Below are 18,994 nucleotides of genomic sequence, written 5' to 3'. Positions count from 1 at the left end.
TATATTATCTCCCTCGGTCGCAAAATTAGTGTTGATCTTGGGTTCCCGGCCCGGGACCGTTATGTACACGGATATGACATGCAATTAATTAATAAATTAAACAAAAAAAAAATACACGGACATGACCGGGGCGAGTGATAGCTCATGATCAACCAAATTGCCAAAAAAAAAAAAAAACCGTCAGGCTTTAATTTATTGGTAAGTATATCTAGGGTATTTGCTCATGCCATGCCTACCTGGTTATCGTACTTTCGCTCCAAGTCTGGTTCAATATACGTCTAGTGCGCTACATAGAATTTGCGAATATCAGTAGTCCCAGTGGTTACCCGGCCCTTCCAGGTCTCCAAAACTTCATTCAACGACTCCTCCGGTGGGCAAAGATACGACGATAGTAATTGAATATTCCTCGAAAATTCACCTAAAATGTCACGAAACCGCCGCATAGTCGCCTGGCGCACACCCGCTGATCTCCTCGAAGTCAAGGCTGCCTTCTACCCAGTCTCAAATGGCGAAGATCTCCGTCCAATGGCACTGGCAAAGGTATGGAAGAAAGCAACATGGAAAAAGCAACCTCTATTCAGGAATCTCTAACATCCAATTGCGCCAGGTCCGTGCCTGGATATCGCGCACCCGCATCCCACATGCAATCGAAGCCACAGCGCTGCTAACAGAAGCCACCCTCCATGACACCTCCAGCCATTCAGCGCTCAACTCCAGACTCGCATACTCAACCGCGATCTGTCGGTACGTATCCGCGACCCTCCGCCCTCCCCACCCATGGACCCGCTAACAATTCAAGCCCCATACCAGCTTCGTCAATGGTCTCATAGATCCCGCACAGCAGGCGCAATTCGCATTGCCGATGCACATCCTCGCGCGCAATCTCAACCTCCCAGCGTCGTTCGTCGAGATCCGACATGCGGCGACACATGACATGCTGCCGGGGCTACCGGTACTACGGGCGGTCGCGGCGAGGGCTCTGGCATGGCTGTGGGACAATTATTGGGTCTCGGTGGGTGTCAAGTGGACGTCGGAGGTAACGGGCTCTGGGGAAGAGGCGGTGCTGCAGTCGAAGGCGCGGATGGCGCTGAAGCGGTGGAGGCAGCTAAGGAGGGATGATCCCAGGAAGCCGTTGAAGCGATTTGATAAGACTCCCGAGGGCCGGGAAACCTACAAGATCATCAAGGAGTGTGCGGCGATCTGTCGAGGGGAGGAAGGGAAGGAGGCGCTGATTGAGGCATTCCTGGAAGAGAAGGGACTAATCCCAGCGGGAAAGAAGTATGTCATGCTATCTCTTCTCCACCTCTTCTCTTGTTTTATGCTAAAGCAACTCGCAGGAAGGCACCCCTAATGAACGGCGCATTCCACCTCTGGCTTCCACTCCTAGACTCTCTTGACGCCTCCGTTAGTGGCTTTTCTAACATGCTCCTCTCCGCGATGCTCGATATTTTTAATACCAATCGGCCACTCTTCACACTTCTAGATGGGACAAACCCAGACGACACGCACCCCCCCGAATTCATGGAGGCAGTCCTCGCATGGCTGAAACACCTCACATCCACCAACCCAGAGCCCAAAACAAACTTCGGCCACCGCGCCATAAGCCCAATTGACTACGATGAGCTAATCAAACAATGCGTCGTGAGGCCCACTGAACGGTTTGCCCTCCCTCTCCCTCTGCTCCCAGGAATTCACTGACTGGTTTCATATATACAGCGGTCTTAAATTTCTCCGCCATTTACTGAATGAGTACCCGGCCATGAACGAGAAGTACGCAAGAGTCGTAGAGATTGCAGCCACTCAGGTTGTACTTCCGCCAGCTAGGAAAGCGGAGAACTGCACAGATACGAGAAAGCGGAAACTCGAAGAGGTGGAAGCCGAGGTCAAGGAATTCGAGGCCAGGTTCGAGGCCATGAAGCGGCAAAAGGCCGAGCAGGAGGCAAGGCTGAGGGATGGTGATGCGATGCAAGTGGAGGCGGTGGTGGAGACTGTCAAAGCTGGGCGATGGAAAAAGTGGAGTGGGGAATGGACACAAAGGCCTATTGGCGTCTTGTAAGATATTAGTTTTTGATGAGGTAGAATAGCGTGTAATATAAGGGAGGATACCATGTAATATCTACCTATCAGCGGCTCGAAAATGATCGAGGTAGGTGCTCCCCTCGCCCCCGCTCCCGCTTTCCATAATACGTGGAAGTGGTTGTTTTGACATTCACTATGGAGAAAATGACAAGAACATAACTCATCATATGGGAGGAATCCTACTTTATACGTTGATTAGATGGCCGAAGGATTAATTTCAGGCGTTGTGTTGATTATTTTTAAGCTGTCCTTGCGCGAGCCACTAATTCGATTATAAAGTCGAGTGATAAGTCATGATCGAGACGGTGCCACAATCCATCTACCTTATTTAGGCAGCGTAGGTTCTTATTCCATTCACATCAATCACAATTGTGTACCATTACATTATCTATCATGTAGTAGTCGCGCGCGGCGAGAGTACCAAAACATGTGGAAGTCTACAGATGTATGTACTCGGTCACACACTTTTTCTTTTTTGGGGGGGTGGCCCTGCAGCTGGTGATGATAACCTTATTTAATTATGTTGAAAAGGGGGAACAGTACAGTATATGCAAAGCTAATTGAAGATTATGAGATAAAAGAAAATGAGTAAACAAATGAAGAAGAGAAAGAAAGGAAACGTAATAATGATAATCACTTCCAACACGCAAACCTCCATTGGTGCCTTAGTCATGGTGAGCGTCTGCACCCTGTTCATACCACCTCCTTTGTTTTGGTCTGTTTTGATTTATAGGTACTTCCTTCATCAACCTTGTCTTGTCGTTCTTTACTCATCCTATATTTTGTCATACCTGCCCCATGTTTCCCGATACCCACATGCGGCTTTCCATCACGGCCTGTAAAGCTTCCTAAAGCGCAAACACGTGGATCCCCATCTTCGACGAAGTCCGACCACGTTCTGCTCCTTTTCCTTTTACCTTTTCCTTTACGACTGAAAATGTTCCACCACCGTCGGGTTGTCTGGGGTGAATTGCTCGTAGTCCTTAGAGATGTTGTGAGATTCGATAATTCTATAGAAGACATGGCTGGAACATTTGTTAGATTGATTTTTTGAATGGTGGTCTCACGAATATATTTTTTGCTTAGGTTCAATATACCTTGAGTTATTAGAGCGGGTTGACTGACGGCCCCAGAGATTTGGAGAGTTTCTGCTTCTTCGGCACCAGGTGTCTTTTGGTATTGACATACAGAAGAACCGAAATCAAATCTGATGATATCGGTTGCATAAACTAACAATAATCTCGAGGCTAATGTCATCGGCTGTCGAGGAAGAATTGGGCGACTGCGGCAGTAAAGGAGGAGTAATAGTTCCAAAACCATGATCCCCTCGCAAGTGATCATGATGTTAACGTATGTTTTTGTACGATTTATACGATCGTCACTGACTGTTTTACCACATACACCAACTAGCCAGACTAACAAATGCATATCTGATGCATAATAGGCTAATGCGCTGGTGAGATCCATATAATTAGAAGTATTATCGTAACCGTTTCGAATGATCTTGCTGATGGCGTACCAAAGACTTAGAAAAGGCCACCGCCCATCATCCGAATACATTATATTTGCATCCAAAAGTTTGTTGTCAAGAACGCAAATGTGAAACTCAAAACGGCGTTCCACCGGGGCCCGAAGGTTACAGGAAAACCTGTGTTCCTCGCCCAAAATGGCTGCCCAGTGAGCACAACAAATAGGCCGATAAGAATGAATGAATGACGCACAGCGGAACCTTTTGAAAAAGCCAGGGATAGTTATCTTTCCAGATCCAGCGTTTGCGGAACATTGTAGCCTTAGAAACCCAACAGGGTCCCTCTATCCAACGGGTTTTTTTTATCTGGGAGCTGGATTTTGTGGCGGGAGGGACTGGTTTGATGCTATCTTTTTGAAGGAGAGGCAAATCTTCCTCGTTTAGGACGATATTGGATTGGGGATCTTCACCACCCAGGCTCTGTGCTTGGAGTTTAAATCGAAGTGGCCCGAGTTTTCTTTTGAGTTCGTCATCACAGACTTCGTCGTCTATACGTAATTTTTCAAAAACGTGATAGATTGAGTTTGGAAGACTAGAAATGCTAGTAAATTTGACGAGAGACGCATAGTCGGGGTTGCGTAGCACTCCAGACCTTCTTCTATGAAGTATTATAGCCAATATCCCGATCAATACCGACTCAAAGAGTAGGACCCCTTGTAAAGTATATTTGTAGATAGGGACCATTATCACCCGACCCTTATCCTTACCGAGAATCAGGGGAAGCAGCTGTATAGGAACCATCGTATCGGTTATCAGGACCATAGATGTGCAGAGAATTGTCCAATGACGATTTCTTATCGACATGTATGTTGTGATAAACACTGAACGGAAATAATCGACGCAAAGGCTTGTCGAGCCAGTCGCACCCCCCGGCTGTGACATCTGGAAAGAAGGTTCCATATTTTTGACCGCTCTGTTAAGGATAAAGAGAAAGTATCTGGGAAAAGTGCATAAATGCAATATGAAAATGAGCATAAGGTAACCTTCGTACTTATATTCACTGACTGTAGCTCGCGGTCTCGATCTCTAAGGAAAGTTTGATGACAATATTTAAGCAGGGTGATCGATATGAGAGGCATTATGCACCAGAAACATAATGCCCAAGTACGCATGACCCAAGGGCGGTAGTTTGATGATTTTAGGGTAGAATCATCTATATCTATTTTCTCAGTGGCTATAATTTAGTCTCTATGCATAAGACAACGATTAAAAAAAAATCCGTGTTACCTTCACATGTGTTTGGGTTAGAAGAAATATTTGAGTAGGTGGTTTCAATGGAAGGGGATACCGTAGTAACACTGCTGGATTTGTGATTGGCGTACTTTTGTATTGCCATATTGCTGACATATTAATCCGTATATGTATTGCAAGTATAGGAGAGATTTAAAGATTAGTTAGGTTTGAGGCAGGAACTTTGTAGCTGCCTAGTAATATCGCCTTTATATAAGAGCGAGCCCTCGAAGATTTTGGGTATCCCGGTGTGGCCTAGAGTAAATATTAGCATGGCTTAGCTACCTATTAGATCGTAAATATCCGGAGCTGTCTGTAGTGCATGCAGATTGCATGGTATTCGTTGTAGTGAACTATATAAAAGGTTATGACTATCATGAATTAATGCTGTGATCGATCCGTTTGGCAGTTTAAGGACCTATCCAAAAGGTCAATTATGTGGGGCGGACAAGTGCAAGTAAAGTAGCCCAAACACTTCAAACTCTTCGCCGATCCCGCTGCCGAACAGGGCCCTTGTTTTTCTAGGGTGGCTGTACTCTACCTACCCTACGTAGCGCATTAATTGAATAGATAGCCGGCCACGTACTTATACAAGGTGCTGATGGGGGTGTCGACAAGAGAGTTTAATTAGCTGTGCGGTACTTGAACAGCTAGAAACCAAATGACCACTATTATATACTATGCATGCTGCAACCAACAGGAATTGCACCTCTTCTAGTTCGGGTGGCTGAGCTCGGACTCCCGGCTCCCCCCACTTCTCCTCGCTCAGTTTCCTATTCAGTCTTCGCTCTCTCTCTACTTTCGGTGCCCGTGCTAGGCCGGGATGGTTGGTTATTACAGTCACTCACGGGGTGAAGGCGGATCCTGTCTGATGGCGGTCAGGGGTTTGGGGCCAATAAAAGAGTTAGGTTTTGGATGCCAAGGGCAAATTACTGCAAACAGATCCATCAGACAAGATCCGCCGTCAGTAGGTGAGCGACTGTAGTGCTTGTTTCTTGGGTTGGAGTTTAGGACTCTGACCGGTTTCATGCTTGATGTAAATTCTTCCTTATGTTTGTTTTCTTGGGGACTCTGGTAGGGGAGGGGTTTTGTTCACACCATAGCGTTAGCTGCATGCGATATTCTTGTACCCAGAAACCAATGAAACTATGATTTTTTTTAAAAAAAAAAGAAAACCCCAACAGGAATTGCAGGAGGTTTTTGTCCAAAATGCGCAGCGCCGAAAAAGCAAATGCAAGTTGGATGTAAGTACAGTCGCGCCTTGCTATGCGGGATATTAGCAAATATTTACGATAGCAAATTGATTTTGCAACAAGAAAATTAAAATCTTAGAGGGTTTCGTACGTACGGGTGTTGAGTTCCGGCACATATATATATCGAGTTAATTTCTTTCCCTGTGGAGCGAGTACAAAACCGACTAAGCAGAGGTTAATAACTTTTCCAGAATTTTCGGTTCTCAGGAGAGATGCCCGGCTAGATGTCCACCTACTCGGAGAGGTTTCTGGTTTTGATTCCGATTTAAATAGTGTTCTCCATGAGACGAGACGTCCTGAAGTCTTGTCTCGAGATCTAGACTCATGTCTCGAACAGCTCGACACCAAGCATTTTTGGTCTCGAGACCGGCTTGAAATCTGCCAAGTCATCCTAGTGTCATAAGTGTTACATGTATGTAGTGATAAAATGACCTAGTTCGCCCCGAGGTGGGCCCCTCCTGGGAAGCACATAACTTCAACCGTTCGTGACATACTTATTGGGTAGCGTTTGATCAGTTGGGTAAGGAAATATTAACAGGTAATATATGAATAGAAGAATGAAGAGATTGTGCAAAGCTTTCTGTTGGGGCCTTGGCTCACAACTACTCACTCGTTTTTCTCAAGCCTGTCTCGGGACGGGCAAGATGAGACGGCACTAGCACCTTCATTTTACAAGACGAGACAAGATCGGACCTAAGTCTCGCCCCGAACGGCATCGTGGAGAACACTGGCCTTGAAGAATAGTAATGGCCTTCCCTAAAAAAGTGTTATGAAAAGTCAGCAAGTTCACTTGAAAACAGGAACCTCATAAGCACGGAATCAACACCTGGCTCTAAACCTAGGCGAAATCTCCTGTATTTACTTAATTACATTGCCATCAAACGGTAGAAAGCAGGTCTGATGTATATACGTATCCTCATGTAAACCATGGCCTGTAAAGACCTCGTAAGAATATAAAAACTTATTACAGCCTTGTCGAAGTGATCTTAGAGCATGCTTGTATCTAACTTATCAGAGGTTTATATGTCAAGGAGTGCCTTGACAGCCTGAATATTTAGATAAGTTACACGGTTTTACGGTGCGACGGTCAAAGTCACCCATACCCAATGCTGGTGTGCAAGCCTGTCCAGACATTTGTGGGGGTATGACAGCCAGCAATAAATCCCGTCCCCAATAATCGTAAACACTACATGAGTCGCACGCTCCAAGTGCATAGCACTTGGGCTCAGTATTACAGGCGAGGGGATGTTGTAATAAGAATTAATAGTAGGTGTAATAATTTAGGTACATGCATGTACTCGGGGCATGTGTGAACCACATACATACTATAAAAAGAAAATGCTTGGTACAGTACTTTTTGCCTGCCCCGAGTATGTACAGTAGGTACATGTAAGTTAGGGGCCCGTGACGAACTCGGGAGTTTCAAACTGAGTTACTAACAGACAGTTTTAAACTGGTTAAAAACTGGCTTGAGGAAAGCTGGGTGTTATGGTTATGAACTAATCACTGGTGTAAACCGAATTTTTGTATGAGTTAGGGTAATTCGAGGTGTAAAATCGGATTAGAAAATGAAATTTGGGGTGGATTAGGGTAATCTTGGAGGTTAGTTCGTTTGTTCGTCAACACCCAGTGCCCGTCAAAACCCTGTGAACGACAGTACAGTACCGCCATATCTCGAAAAATTGGCTAGCTTCCAGAGATCAAAATTACTTGTATGGGAAACTTCTGATGCAGATCGATGCCATTCAACCAATCACTCGAGCGATAATCCCTGGCCGGAGATAGCCAATTTTTCGAGTTTTGGCGGTACTTGTACAGCGGAAATGGAAAAATGATAATCCGAGGCATGGCCAAGCTGCACTAAACCCTATTCAGCCGTTTCTTCACAGGCAAAAAAATCCCGACCACGTCAACTGTTATCCGAGCAAGCATCCTGAGGTCGAACCCCTCCAAAGGAACCCCTCTGGAAACAAAAACAAAAACGTTTCTATTCTAGTCCCAACTTAACAAGACCACATCCCCTTTGCCAGTCATTAATGCTCATCCCCGCCCATCGCTTGAAATGAGTGCCCGTCTCCTATCATCCAGAGCTGTTTCCTCAGCGATTTTACGCCGGCCTCAAATCGCCACTCGTCGCGTTCTTGCGGCTGCGCCTTTATCCACATCTACCATAAAATCTAGTAGTACTACCTCCGGCGGCCTTCTACGTCTTGAGTCTGTATTGAGGTCTCAACGGCAAACATGGCCCAACCAGATCTATCGTGCTCACAGTGCCGGGGCTACGGCAGTTAGGGCTTTGAGCTTTCACCGGGCTATACCAAAGCTCATGATGAAATTTATTAGGATACCCGCTGCGTTTGGTGGCGCTATGATTGCAGGTTTGGCTTATGTACAGTATCAGGCCCAGCGTCAGTACCGGCTACCCATCTAGCGAACTCGTGAAGGGATCTATTACTAATTATGGTTAAACAGAGGCGGGCAACTACGCTATAGGGGTTTTCAACTCGGCTGGCGAAATTGTAGGAACGACTTATTCTGGGGCCAAGCAGAAGGTCAATGATATTTACGGAGGAGTAGCCGGTGGAGTCGGCTCAGTTGAGCTTCCCGAGATGCCTGAATGGATGCAAAGCTTGTTTTCCGGGGGTGGAAAGGACTCCGGGAATTCGGGCAGTGGCAGCGGTCAGGATCCAAAGGGAGGAGGCCCTAGAAAGGCTGCGGCTTCGGGGCTAGCAGGCGTAGCATTATACGGCGCCGGTGATGATGACGAGCGGACCGATCAACAAGCTGCCAAGGATGACCAAATGATGGTTTTGACTAGGAAGATGATTGAAATACGGAGCATTCTGCAGAAGGTTGGGCAGACGGGGGTTCTTCAACTTCCTTCAATCGTGGTTATTGGCTCGCAGAGTTCAGGAAAGAGTTCGGTTTTGGAGGCAATTGTCGGTCATGAATTCTTACCAAAGGGCTCAAACATGGTTACCCGCCGGCCGATTGAATTGACTCTTATCAATACGCCTGACTCACCGATCGAATATGGCGAGTTTCCAGCTCTTGGACTTGGACGCATTTCAGACTTTACCCAGATTCAGCGGACACTTACCGACCTCAATCTTGCTGTTCCTGAGGCCGATTGTGTGTCTGATGATCCTATACAACTCAATATCTACTCCCCTACTGTCCCAGACCTATCACTTATTGATCTTCCGGGCTATATCCAAATTAGTGCCCATGATCAACCCGAAGAATTGAAGGGAAAGATTGCGGCTCTATGTGATAAATACATTCAGGCGCCTAACGTTATTCTTGCAATTTCAGCCGCTGATGTCGACTTGGCAAATTCCACGGCCTTGAGGGCAAGCAGGAGAGTTGACCCAAGAGGTGAAAGGACTATTGGTGTTATCACAAAGATGGATTTGGTGGATCCCGAACGAGGAAGCGCAATTTTGAGGGATAGAAATTACCCTCTGCGGTTAGGCTATGTGGGGGTTGTCTGTAGGACGCCATCGTCAAAACTAGGTTTCCTAGGCAGCAAAAATGTCAACATCTCCAACGCTATTAGCAAAAACGAAAATGCCTACTTTGGAGCACACCCTGAATTTGCTGCACCTGACAGCCAACTAACAGTTGGAACCCAAAATTTAAGAAAGAAGCTCATGACTGTGCTAGAGCAGACTATGGCATTGAGTCTACAAAGTACCAGTGATGCAATTCATCAAGAGCTTGAAGAAGCAACCTATGAATTCAAAGTACAGTACAATGACCGACCGTTGACCGCAGAGACCTATCTGGCAGAATCACTCGACAAATTCAAGCATTCCTTCAAAAATTTCACTGAACACTTTGGCCGGCCACAGGTCAGACAGCTTCTCAAGCACGAACTTGATCAGAAGGTCCTTGATCTCCTAGCATCCCGATACTGGAACAAGCCTCTTGGAGAAGACAAATCACGAAGCCGTCTTGACGAACGCCCCTTATCGGAGCTTCCAAATGCTGACTCGGAAAGTCTTTTCTGGCACCGTCGACTTGACGCCTCAACATCTTCCCTCACAAAGCTCGGCGTCGGCCGTCTAGCTACAAATGTAGTCGCCAACGCCCTCACTCAGCATATGGATCGTCTCGTCTCTGAGTCTACATTCAAAGAACATCCCTTCGCAAAGCAGGCTATCCAGGAAGCAACCAACGCAATTCTAAACGAGAGATTCTATTCCACTAGCGACCAAGTCGAGAACTGTATCAAGCCTTTCAAGTTTGAAATTGAAGTGGATGATCGCGAGTGGGCACAGAGCAGGGAGAATGCCCAGCGATTATTAAAGGAGGAATTGAAGGCGTGTGAAGAAGCTTTGAAGAACATGAAGACTACTATTGGTGGAAAGAAGTTAGGCCAGGTCATGACCTTTGTGGATAAAATTAGACAGGGGGAGCACGCAGATGTGAAGGAGGGAACGGAGGCTTTTGGCTTTAGTCAAGCACTTTTGCAAAAGGGTAAGTTTCAATATCCAAACTGGCGCATTTGGAATCGTGCTGATAGGATCTCTTAAAGGACGTGAGGGTGTCTTCCTAAGAGACAGAGCAGACCTCATCAAGATGCGTCTAATGGCTCTTAAGAGCAAGCAGTGTGCAAACCTAGCCAACAAATATCACTGCCCGGAGATCTTCATGGATGTAGTCGCCGAGAAACTGACCTCCACAGCCGTTCTCTTCCTGAACGTCGAGCTACTCTCAGAATTCTACTACAACGTATATCCCCCTCTTCTCATCCTTACATTCATCAACTAACCCACCCCTCAGTTCCCTCGAGAGCTTGACAACCGCCTTGGTCGCCACCTCTCAATACAGCAAGTCGAGGCTTTCGCTCGCGAAGACCCAAAGATCCGAAAACACATTGACCTTCAGAAGCGAAAAGAGCTCCTTGAGCTCGCACTAGAGAAGATGGAGAGCCTCATGGCCCTAGAGAAGAGCAAGAAGCAGGCCCAGGGGACTGCGGCGGAGCATGGCCCAAGTGTGAGAGGTAGCAGGTGGGGCGGTATGTTTTAGATGGATATGAAGGGATGCGGCGTTTTTGTGAGGCTTTTTCTTCTTTCTTTTTTTTCTCTCAGTTCCTTTCCATCCTTGGTGTGTGTTTTGAGGCGAGCGCGGCGGTACTTGACTTTACTTACACATAACGTAAATTCCCAACTCCTTCTTGATAAGGCTTTGTTTTTGTATGTGCATTTGATCATTCTTGTTTTATGTTTTTTTTTATATGCCTTTCTGTGCCTGATATGTATATTGCTTTATGATACGATACTGCCTTGCGTGTTTGATATGCGCTAGATATGAGACGACGATATGATGAGAAACGTAGAATACATAGCATGGAATATGAGATTTAGAATTTTGTGGCAAGTCGTGGAGATCTGTCTCTTCTGTGACCTGCCCAGCTAATCTGGATACCGATTTTTCAATCATCTCAAACTTTCCTCACATTCTGCGCGCGCACCCCTACTGTCTTTCGGGATTCAAGGTCCCTAGACAAAACGTACTAACCTCGGCGGCAGAGGCCGCAGGAATAAAGGAGATCGAAGGCCAACCAAGCAAATCACCACTAGTGGTAACACTCATGATGAACACAGGCACTGTTGTGGCAGAATAGATCCCGGATTAAACCGCTGTTATTTTGGGTGCAGCACAAATTAACTGCTTACGTCAATAAGACTTGCACGGTTCACTTGACGCTCCACCCTCTCTCTAGCTGTCCGTAAAGAAGCTGTCCGGGATTATCTTAAGCACAGTCATCCGCCAGTAGTTCTAGCTTCAGTGGTGCCAAGATGTTGTCGAATTAGCGTGTCGAGTGATATGTCATGATCTGGGCGGATGAATGGGACTATTTGGTTATGCATGATTGGAGCGGGCGGTCTACAGTTCTTCACCCCGTACACACCGCAAACACAGCAACCCGGCTTACTACATGTACATACTTGTATGTACTTCATTTCTCTTTATTTCAACAACTCATGTCCACAAACCATTCTCTAGGTTACTAAAATCATAATTTTAAAACATGCGTACTCGTAGAAAGAAATCTCCAAACGTGTCTATCTATCTAATAGTACCGCCAAAAAAAAAAAAGGGGAAAGAAAACCGGGGATATTACAACCATGTACTTCTAGATCTAATCCATAGCCATCTTGGCCACCTCCTCCGCCACCTCGTCTACACTGCTCTTTCCGCCCCGCAGCACAACCTCGCTGGTGCCGACCTTGGATCCAAGCTCCTTCCATCGTGCTGTGTATGCAGCGCGGCGCTCGCCAGCGATGCGCAGGATCTCGGGCCAGTATTTGGGGTTCTGGTACTCAAAGTTACTGTCTCCGCCGAACTTGATGTCGAGCTGGTCGGCAGGGACGTATTTACGGAGGTCCTCATTGAAAATGAGTTTTTCACGGGTCTAGAGATTGTTAGCGGGAATTCGTTGTTGGGCGTATAGAGCGAACTTACCAGGGGATCAATAAATGGGTTGATGGCCTTGAAGAAGAGTGACACGAACCAAGGGACTGCGTTGTGTTAGTTGTTCGGCTTCTATGATTTGTAGCGGGATACTCACTGTTGATGATCAACGCCCTGCCCAATCTCTCGGGATAGTGCATCTGCAGAATGTTCAGAACCTCTCTTCCCTGCCCGACTGACGGACTCGTGCTGCTTGTCGCACTCTTGAAGTCGATCAGGAGCGCCAAAGTCTCCTGTCCCGGTCCCATGATATCAATGACTCTCTCAAGCATGAACACCAGCGCATGCACCTGTCTCGGGCCCTTCTCAGTATTCTGTCTCCCGGGGTTCAGGTAAATACATGGCCGCGCGTCGTTGTCGAAACCCAGTGTGTACATCTTTCCTGTCTCAAGCTCCGGCGAGATATAGTCTCCGGTGTGCTCGCGAACACCGTACTCCCGACGCCAGGTCAGCGTGCCCTCCACACGCTTCTTTGCGTTGGCGACGTTCCACTTTGTGGCGCGGAGGTAGCGGAGAAGGCACTCCCGCGTCAGCCACATCTTCTCCTCATCGTCGAGGGGCTTGGCTTCGGCGCCCTTCTCGGTGGAGACGGGGACGGACTCGAGCTTTTCGATGTAGGTAAGAAGCTCGGCGTATTTGGTCTCCTGCTCGGCAGTTATAGCCTCGACCTTTGGGGGGTTGCAATCGGGCTTGGGGTTGATGAAGGGCGTGTAGCGCTTGTTGTCCTTGGCCTCCTCTGCGGCTAACTCGGCGTTTGGAATGACCTCTGGATGGATGGTGAGTTTAGGGGCGGCGGAAACTGGTGCAGGGGTCTCGGCAGGAGCAGCTGCAGGGGTGTCGGCGACTGGTGCGGCCTCGGCTGGGGGTGCGGCCTCGGTTGTTTTTGTTTCAGGTGCAGGTGTCTTCGTCTCGGCTACCGGGGCCTTCTCGTCAACGGCTGCTGCTGGGACCACGGAGGTCTCAACGGGGGTCTCAACGGGAGTCTCGGCAACTGGTGCTGTGGTCTCTGTCATGTTTGTGAGGGTATGGGGGGGTTCAATTGAGCGGATTAATCTGTTCAGAGCTCAGTCAATGTTAGGTGGGTCAACAATAACAGAGAAAACTCGGGGGTAGGATGGCAATCCATACGTAATTAACAGCTATATATTCTATAAAAGCAGCAGCAAGACGTTTTGAAGCAGTACCAGTGGTAGAGGAGAAGGTAAGAAGGCGGAGGAGGGATAAGAGAAAGGACGTGGTGGTGGTTGTGTTGTCGTATCTACACTGGCAGCCAAGTGAAGTAGAGTAAGAGGTGCCCAGTGATAATAAGTACTCTGGATGCACGCCCTAGCCACCACCACAACCACAACCACAACCACAACCACAACCGTCCTTCCTTCCTTCCTTCTGTCTCTCGTCCTATTCTCGGGATGTTGGCTTGCCGGGTTGTTGGCACAGGGATGAATCCATATCCCCCTGTCGCTTCATGCAATCTCCGCTGTCCAGCACCGGAACATCCCCCCAATCGCTGCACCATCAGATAGGCGTAGCATGCAGCCCGTACCTAATCTGAATTGGGGCCACCACCCCGAATGGCGTTCGTTGACTAAGGGAATATGTAAGTTGTAACTCTAGAGCAATCTCTCTCGGTACAGTGCCGTACTCTAAATGGATGAGAGCTGTGCCGTATGACAACTTTAATTTGACCACGCAGTTGAAAGGTTGGAGGTGCCGGAAGCGCTTGCCGGTTTATCTACCAGTAGATTAGCATCAGATCGATCCCATCTAAAGTACTGAGTTCTTTCTACATACCTACTCTAGGGGGGCCCTGATGACGTGAGCAAGGGGGAAAGCTTGTGGTTTGGATGCTCGATGTGAGGCCCTCAGTGATACAGCGAGAGGTAAAATTATTGTAGAAACAGGGATCTAAAAACAGGGTTTCTGTGGCTGGGCAAGCCAATAGGACTCCTCCCATATTTCTACAATAATCTTACCGCAAGCTGTACAAACATAAGGACTAGGATCCGCTTTCGTGAGTTGAGTTACACAGATGGATGTCGCAATGGAATCTGCCGCATACATAGCTTTTTAAAGTCTCGAGTCCCACAAAACATGGCCCCAGTGGAAAAGTTCACCCCTTATCTTATCTGTTGGAATTCGTCTCGCGGTGCGCTATTACTCTGAGCACTAACATAACTCAAAGGTTCATTATTACACGTAGAGCTCAGAAACCTGGAATGCAACAGTTCTCTGGATTGGAACCGAAGCCTAAAGTGCACAATATGACCTCGTATTCAGCGTGTAACGAGCTAGTTGGTGCACTTCCGCCGAAGATGTGTAGATATTGGAGGTTTCTCTCTATCTGCGTTTCTTAGGATTTGAATCGATTTACCAGTCACTACTCTATGGTGTCAGTAGTAGTAGTGCTTTATTGATCGTGACAGGTCAAGAGCTCCAGCGCCATGTCCATTTTTGGTGACATCAGACCAGGCACGTGACCCCCTCAGGCCCTAGTGCAGATCCCTGGGCACCCTTTTTTTTTCACCACACCAAACCCGGTCATGGCTCAGGGTCCATCCAACCTGTCCATCTTGTTCATCTCGTGGACCAGCACATCCGAACAGTGTGTGATAATCCATCTATCTGATACAGAGGAACTCTCTTGGAATTGTAGAACAGATAACCAAGAAAACAATTTATCTGTGACGTCGTAAAGGACCGGAAGCTGGATCTTTTTATTTGAACTGGCAAGAAAAACACCGCAGATAGGGTGGAATTTGGTTGTGTTGCCAAGGAAAATTCGCTCGCGTGTGAGTGGCGGAAGAAACTCGAAAATCGCGACATTCAGCTCCATCTTGTGGTGTTAGCTCCTGCATAATCCTCTACCGATAAAGAAGAGGACTTCTCCTGGCTACGTAACAAGCTCTAGTTAGCTATTTCTCTTCAGCCCCTTCACTCTCTTTCCTTTCCCCTCTTCTATCATTCACTCATTATTGAAATCCTAATTCCACTTTCTCTCAAGCTTGTAACCATGTGTAAGCTCACCCCTAAGCTCCCCTTGATAAGTTAGATCGAATGACTCACTAACACCCCCCTCCAGGTCGCTTCCTCGTCTACAAAGGCTCTAACCCAATCCTTCTCTCGGACCTGATCCTCAACCCTACGCACTCAATCCTCACCCAGTCTTATGACTGCCGTCTCCGCCTAGACCGCCGTCCTCACAACGGCGACGGCTTCGGCGTGGGCTACTACACGACCCCCGAACTATCCTCGGAGCCCTGCATCTTCACGTCTACCACCCCCGCCTGGAATTGTGTCAACCTTGCCCGCATCGCCAAAAAGACCGTCTCAAGCCTAATCTTTGCCCACGTCCGCGCTACCACCACGGGTGCCCTCAGCGAGAGCAACTGCCATCCGTTCTCCTATGGCAGTCTGATGTTTATGCACAATGGCCACTTGGCAAACTTTACCAGAATCAAGAGGAGGCTAGTTAGCAGCATAAAGGACGAGTTCTTCCTGATTGTCGAGGGCTCAACTGACAGCGAGTGGGCGTTCGCGCTGTACCTTGACACCCTTGCGTCGCTGGGCGTAGACCCAAAGAACCCGCCTACAGCGACTGGTTTCGGGCACACCCTTCTGCGCCAGGCGATGCTGGGGACGATCCGGAGGTTAAATGAGTTCTGGAGTGAGATTGGCGTGGATGAGCCAAGCTTGCTGAACTTTGCAGTGACAGATGGACACAGTGTTGTGTGCACACGCTACGTGACATCGCAGACAGAGGAGGCAGCGAGTCTGTACTTCTCGTCCGGAACAAGGTTCCACGAGTACAAGGAGGGTGGTTTCTATCGGATGGAACGACATGATCGTGGACAAGATCTTGTTATGGTTGCCAGTGAGCCATTAACGTTCGAGCGCGGTGATTGGGTTACGGTGCCGACAAATAGTGTGCTGAGTATTAACAAGCAGACTGTGTTGATTCACCCTATTGTTGGTAAGTAGAGCTTTTCTTGATGGCTGTTGAATGTTGCTGACATGTGTAAAGATCAATATTACCAGTCAAATCCGTCGTTTGCGCGCTCGACGGCACTTGCTGAGTCGAAGGGCATGGTCGGACAGGGCCCTGAAGCTCCCGCCACGGGCATACCCACTTCCGTCCCTGTCCCCACACCCGTCCCCGCCCCTACGGCCTCTCTCTCTGCCTCAACTTCTACAAACGGTGGACCCACGCCTACAACTAGTGGTACTGCAACACCAAAATCAATAGCAACCCCGCCACCAGGAGAAAAAGTACAGCCCAAAGCCAAGAAGGAAATCCCCCATAAACTGCAAATTTCAACACTACACAACAAGAAAGAACAGGAAATATGGAAAGAAACTGGCTTTATTGTCCGAGTAGCTCTTCTGGCACTGGTGACGTTGATGGTGTTAGTGAATAGGGGATATCTCGATTGGGAGAGCATTCCGGAGGCGCTTGACGGGTGGATAAAATCTATGCAGTGATTTGGTGTTATGTGGATGTGAGGAGTTGAGTTGTCTCTTTTGTACGGAATTGGGATGGCGTTTAAGTGTTCTTAATGTGTGATATCCAGGTCAACGTGTGTTGGCTATCCCTTTGTTTTGTACTTTAGCTGGTGTGCGTACTTAGTAATTGAATGATTGGTTGATGATTACCTATTTCTGTTTGTTTTTTCGGTTATGTGCAGTTTATAGGAGTTTTCTTTGATAAAATTGTTGAACGACATGGTCGGAAAAAGTCTTGATATGGTGGTGCAGACATTCATAGCCTATCACTCGCCCAAGCTGTTTCTAAAATTTCAGTAACTACATGTATCTTGATCTAGATTAAGCTTCTGTATCACGAATCGCAAGACATACCACTCGTGAAGGATCATAAGGTTAAATTTTTATAGCTAACACATGTGTAGGCGCTAAGACACACTCGTCTGTCTCCGACCTGCCCGACCGGCTATTAACTAGGCTTTCCTAAATGTGTGGCGGTTATGTAGATTTGGGCGAAAACTCCGGAACCTGATTGAAAAAAACAAGGAAGTTTTAAGACTTCTATTTTTATCACTGAGATTTCGTCTTTTTGAACCGATAGACTGGAACATGTTTACTGTCGTTCACGCGGGGTGTTGACGGGGCGCTGGGTGTTGACGGACCAGCCAAAAAAGAGATAGCCAAGCCAAGTTTTGCCTTTAATCTGTCAACACCCAGTGTCCGCCAATACCCCGTGAACGACAGTAGTGGATTTGATGCTCGCGTTTCAATCTATATAGGCCTCTTGCAGACTCCAGAGGAAACATCGGTCGCGGTATACAGTTGCACCTCGCTATGGCGGAACTAAATATGCCGGACCCCTTGCTGTCCCGTACGAAATTCTCTGAGGATTATATATATTCTTCTACATACTGCAAATTCAATTTTCTATCCCGAGCTTCTTGGGAGTGTTTGCTATCCCATTCATAATTTCTTGAGTCTTGACAATCCGGTATGCATAGCGAGGTGCGACTGTATGTACTACGAACCTGTACGCGTGCCAAGCTATATAAAAGCCCGGGCACGGGGCAGTCGTACTGTACTCTAGATATACTCTACTCGGGTGTAGCAATAAGAACCAGAACATGCAAGTGAAGAGACTGGGATTATTTGTATGGAGTGGCGCCGCTCTGCCATACAAATAACCTCATGGCATGTTCTGGTTCTAACCCTTGTACCCGAGTACTCTATCCGCTGTATGTAGGGCGTCGGAGGATTAATCCAGATGTGCAGAATCGCCCCGCACTCGGTGTCTGGATTTAGAAAATGTGTCGATGCGTTGTGCCAAAATATGTCTCCCCTCATATGTAAGTACTCGCTGTAAAAGGCAACTTCGACGTCTTGTGTGACAATCCGCCGAGACATAGTAATTGGGCACTGTGTTAGCCCACTAGGATCTTTGGCTGGGTGGTGCATGCCCAAATAGCCCAGATATCGCAATAATACCTACAACGCACTCCCTAAATTCAGAATTCAAGTACGGGGCCTCTCTGCTACATCGGTCAGCCGCAGTGTTTGAAAGTAAAATATACGAAAATTAAATATATGGTAAAGAACCCAGAAAACCCTTGATGACAGGCAATTTTTTTTTAACCTTTATATTATACACGTACACTCATTTGAAGATTTGTTCTCTAATGGCTGAGATATCACTGATTCATGGTAGTCAGACTGAGCCAGAGACAGGCCAGAGACAGGCCAGAGCCAGATCAGTTAGAAAGGATTCGATTGGTTAGGCGGCAAAGCGTGTTTCCAACTCTATCTCATGATCAGCTTTCCATCCAGCAGAAAGGTCGTTTGAAAAGCTGGGATCAAGCCAGAACAACAAAGAATGGTATGACGTGGTTTCTTTTAAGTTTCAGAGATTTCAACAGACCTACATTTAGTGCTATACAATCGGCGA

At 47.3% G+C, this 18,994-nt stretch overlaps 6 protein-coding genes across 6 annotated transcripts; 3 read left to right on the top strand and 3 right to left on the bottom strand.

Moving 5' to 3' along the window:
- Nucleotides 1-423: 423 nt before the first annotated feature.
- On the top strand, nt 424-2,056 carry LAJ45_07441 (uncharacterized protein; the record flags this gene model as incomplete). The annotated part of the gene is made up of 5 exons (XM_046116999.1): nt 424-540; nt 608-744; nt 811-1,278; nt 1,338-1,658; nt 1,717-2,056. The coding sequence occupies 5 exons, from the start codon at nt 424-426 to the stop codon at nt 2,054-2,056; spliced, it is 1,383 nt and encodes a 460-aa protein (XP_045969644.1).
- Nucleotides 2,057-2,772: 716 nt separating this feature from the next.
- LAJ45_07440 (uncharacterized protein) lies at nt 2,773-3,420 on the bottom strand (the record flags this gene model as incomplete). Its single annotated transcript, XM_046116998.1, has 2 exons — nt 2,773-3,104; nt 3,177-3,420. 2 exons carry the CDS (start codon nt 3,418-3,420, stop codon nt 2,773-2,775), a joined length of 576 nt encoding a protein of 191 aa, XP_045969643.1.
- Nucleotides 3,421-8,152: 4,732 nt separating this feature from the next.
- LAJ45_07439 (uncharacterized protein) lies at nt 8,153-11,124 on the top strand (the record flags this gene model as incomplete). Its single annotated transcript, XM_046116997.1, has 4 exons — nt 8,153-8,498; nt 8,563-10,572; nt 10,631-10,827; nt 10,879-11,124. The coding sequence occupies 4 exons, from the start codon at nt 8,153-8,155 to the stop codon at nt 11,122-11,124; spliced, it is 2,799 nt and encodes a 932-aa protein (XP_045969642.1).
- A 1,117-nt stretch (nt 11,125-12,241) lies between these two features.
- LAJ45_07438 (uncharacterized protein) lies at nt 12,242-13,586 on the bottom strand (the record flags this gene model as incomplete). Its single annotated transcript, XM_046116996.1, has 3 exons — nt 12,242-12,514; nt 12,565-12,620; nt 12,671-13,586. The coding sequence occupies 3 exons, from the start codon at nt 13,584-13,586 to the stop codon at nt 12,242-12,244; spliced, it is 1,245 nt and encodes a 414-aa protein (XP_045969641.1).
- A 22-nt stretch (nt 13,587-13,608) lies between these two features.
- Nucleotides 13,609-14,634, bottom strand: LAJ45_07437 (uncharacterized protein; the record flags this gene model as incomplete). The annotated part of the gene is made up of 5 exons (XM_046116995.1): nt 13,609-13,626; nt 13,702-13,831; nt 14,117-14,158; nt 14,216-14,292; nt 14,563-14,634. The coding sequence occupies 5 exons, from the start codon at nt 14,632-14,634 to the stop codon at nt 13,609-13,611; spliced, it is 339 nt and encodes a 112-aa protein (XP_045969640.1).
- A 949-nt stretch (nt 14,635-15,583) lies between these two features.
- On the top strand, nt 15,584-17,052 carry LAJ45_07436 (uncharacterized protein; the record flags this gene model as incomplete). The annotated part of the gene is made up of 3 exons (XM_046116994.1): nt 15,584-15,587; nt 15,653-16,543; nt 16,595-17,052. 3 exons carry the CDS (start codon nt 15,584-15,586, stop codon nt 17,050-17,052), a joined length of 1,353 nt encoding a protein of 450 aa, XP_045969639.1.
- Between the last annotated feature and the right edge of the window lie 1,942 nt (nt 17,053-18,994).

Source organism: Morchella importuna (genome assembly GCF_003444635.1).
Source record: "Morchella importuna strain M04M26 chromosome Unknown Morimp01GS024, whole genome shotgun sequence".
NCBI classification, from domain to species: domain Eukaryota; kingdom Fungi; phylum Ascomycota; class Pezizomycetes; order Pezizales; family Morchellaceae; genus Morchella; species Morchella importuna.
The sequence above is the reverse complement of the archived record's forward strand: the minus strand, read 5'-3'. Positions and strand labels throughout refer to the sequence as shown.